Source organism: Penaeus japonicus, unplaced genomic scaffold (assembly GCF_977035675.1).
Source record: "Penaeus japonicus unplaced genomic scaffold, GWHDUDI00000001_assembly GWHDUDI00000042, whole genome shotgun sequence".
Lineage (NCBI taxonomy): Eukaryota > Metazoa > Arthropoda > Malacostraca > Decapoda > Penaeidae > Penaeus > Penaeus japonicus.
In genome coordinates, this window is record NW_028234444.1 from 18,030,002 (window position 1) to 18,033,066 (window position 3,065).

Genomic DNA, 3,065 nt, shown 5'->3' on the forward strand with positions numbered 1-3,065 from the left:
CTATCAGCCCTGAATCCAGACAAGTAGGTTGTTTTATGTTCTTGCAGGGGACCATACCAAGCATGAGTTGTTCATTTTCATGTTCTTCCCGTGGATTAGTTGGTTATTAGTCATGATGAAGCCTTATTTGGGAATGATTATGGATTCCAAACCTTTAATGAGGACCAGTGATTAATTGTTATGTCTACTGAATTGCATTGTTGAATAAAGGGAGTAGAATAAAAAGTCTCTCTCCCTCTATCCCTCTTTCTTTCACTCTTTATTTTTTTTCTGTGTCTACACCCCCCCCCCCCCTTCATTATTTCTTGCAACTGAAGTTCATTTTCATTTGCTAGGTTTGACCACACCGTCAAGACAATGGCCGACTATCTTCGTCCAGGAGGCCTAATCTTGTTCCGAGACTACGGCCGCTACGACTTAGCACAACTCCGTTTCAAAAAGGGGCGCTGCCTGTCTGAAAACTTTTACACCCGCGGGGATGGTACTCGCTGTTATTTCTTTACCCAAGGTGAGCTTCTCCTTAGCGTTTTGTGAAGAAGGGTCAGTGTAAGATTTAATTACCTCATATTTTTAATGAAGGCTCCAGAACTGCATAGCACTTACGGAAAGTTCTGGAATTGTATGCTTACTGGAGCTTGAATTGTAAGAAAGTAAGATACATCATTGGCTTTTTCTGTTTTGTATATGTTATATCACTAATTTTCAGATGATGTACGGAGTCTTATGACAGATGCCGGTCTTGAAGAGGTACAGAACCTGGTAGACAGACGTCTGCAGGTGAACAGAGGCAAGCAACTCACCATGTACAGGGTGTGGGTTCAGGCAAAGTACAGAAAGCCAGCCGTGCAAGATCCACAACAGTTATCAACGCAGTCATGATCCAGTTTTATTTATGGTTAAATAGCTCTTTTTTATATCGCTTTGGTATTATTTTGTTCTCGTATGAGTTTTTAAAGATAGAATATATATTTGATACAGGCAGTAGTAATAAGGTGAAGAAATTAAGACAAATTATTCATTGATTTTAGAGTATTTTCCATTCGACTTCATGACTTTTATCCCAGGAATCATACAATTATTTTGGATTATTGCTAATTTTGATTCATTTAAGGGAGCAAGAACATATGTATTGGCCCACATATATTATCTTGTAAATGAACTCACTCAATTTTTTTAAAAGATTAATTGTTCTTTGTATTAATGAGAACATTAATACATTAGCACAACAAAATGAAAGCCATGAATGTTAATAAAATGATACCAACTTTAACAAAAAAATAGAATGTAAAATATATGAAAGTTGTTTAAATACCCTCTTGATGAAAGGATGAACCATGTAATGACACACTAAAGCAGTGATTCCCAACCTTTACACCTTGGAGGAACCCCTGTAATAATTTTTCATATTCCAAGGAACCCCTATATATAGTATTAATTCTATACATAGCATTTGCTCTCATTACTAGTATATACATTGTACTGACTGACACGTACGAGTATGTTGGTGTCTGGAGACTGTTTGTGACGTGTTGTTGAGTAGGAGTTACGAATTATGAATTAAGATCACTGTCATATTGTAATAGCACATAATTATTTTACGGTTTCTCACGGAACCCCTGGTGATGGTCGGCGGAACCCCGGTTGGGAATCACTGCACTAAAGTATCCCTGAACCCTCTCAAGCCATCCCACTCATGGTGGCTTGACTCATTCCTAACAGATGCAATGAGTCCCCTTCTTTGAGCTCAAAGTAATGATGCAGTTGAATAGTTTCTTTCTATTTAATTTCTTTTCCATCTCTGTATAATATTAATTTCTCTAGCATGTTAACATCATCACTGGAAAACCACCAGTGTAGTGAGATAAAGACCTCATTCAATTATACTTTTGTTCCATAGATAACATCATATAGAGTAAGCCCAATGGATCTTAGTTTTCTGTTCGGATAACTATGGATAATTTATGAATGATTATAGTTGTTTTCATGCTGTATTTTGCAAGAGACATTTTTCAACTTGTCTGTGTTATTTTTTATTTCATTGTTATCCTTATAGGTTGGGTAGCTGGTGTCTTTGTTCAAAACATGTTTTTAGGGATCGATTAATAACTTGTTTTTATCTCAGTGTCTTAATGACCTACCCCCTTATTCTGCTTTTACTTAGTATTTGTTTACTCTACCCTACTTAAGTTTCTGACATTTCCAAGCACAATTATCAGCTCCTATACAGTGTTCAGTCATCTATCATTGTTTGTCCTTAACCACAAGTCTCCAAGACCATCTCTACCATTGAGTTAGTAAATGTAGTTGTAAAAACCATAAACTCAGCTTTCCCACCTTTTGATAATGGAGCTAAACCTTCAACAGTTTAGTTCATGGTCTGACCCAAGAAAATGGCCAACTTCCTTAATATCCATCTTAATAAAAACAGTATGCCAAAGACTTACAATGGCACTTGTAACATTTCAAAAACAAGTTGAGATTTACATTTATATAGTCTGTTGATTTCAAATTTTACAACTTTCCCCTCCCCCATTTCTCAAAGGCCCTGTCTCTTGACTAGGGAGACAACACTAAAGCCATTCAAATGCATTAGCCAATGCACTAGACATTATGCAACGAATACCAAGATAACGACGGAAACAGCTGTTAACCCATAGGCGCCGGGGTGCAGGAATGCATGAACGGGCTTAGACGCTGGATGCATGATTGTACAGGACGTGCACTTTTCCTCATGCAGCCGGGTTTATGCATTTACTATCGAGTGTGGGTCCGAAAAATACTCCTTTCGGCTTCGTTGATTACTTTGTGTTATTAACGAGGTTGAATTTGGATTATGGTGATAAATATATGGGTGTTTATAATTGTTTTGATCATGTAATAAATGTATGGTATAAATTTAGGTAATGATAATGCAATTTTGACGGAAATTTATTACTGAACATGGATAAGCTAACTAAATGTAAGACTATTCATCTATGACATTTCTTGCACAATTTAGAAACAAAGAAATTATTTGATACGGAAATATAATTATTCGTAGCAGATCTTCTAAGATATACAACCGA

The 3,065-nt window shown here is 36.5% G+C and overlaps 1 protein-coding gene across 4 annotated transcripts in view; it reads left to right on the top strand.

Annotated features, from left to right (window-relative positions):
* The window catches only part of Mettl2 (methyltransferase-like protein), a 9,868-nt gene extending 8,569 nt beyond the window's left edge, over window positions 1-1,299 (top strand). For all 4 annotated transcript variants that reach the window (XM_086535225.1, XM_086535223.1, XM_086535224.1 and 1 more), the window contains 3 exons: window positions 1-23; window positions 336-508; window positions 707-1,299. The exon at window positions 1-23 is cut by the window's left edge and continues 91 nt beyond it. In XM_086535225.1, the coding sequence (XP_086391351.1) occupies window positions 1-23; window positions 336-508; window positions 707-879 (369 nt within the window). In that variant the 3' untranslated portion in view covers window positions 880-1,299. The remainder of the gene's footprint in view (window positions 24-335; window positions 509-706) is intronic.
* Window positions 1,300-3,065: the final 1,766 nt, after the last annotated feature.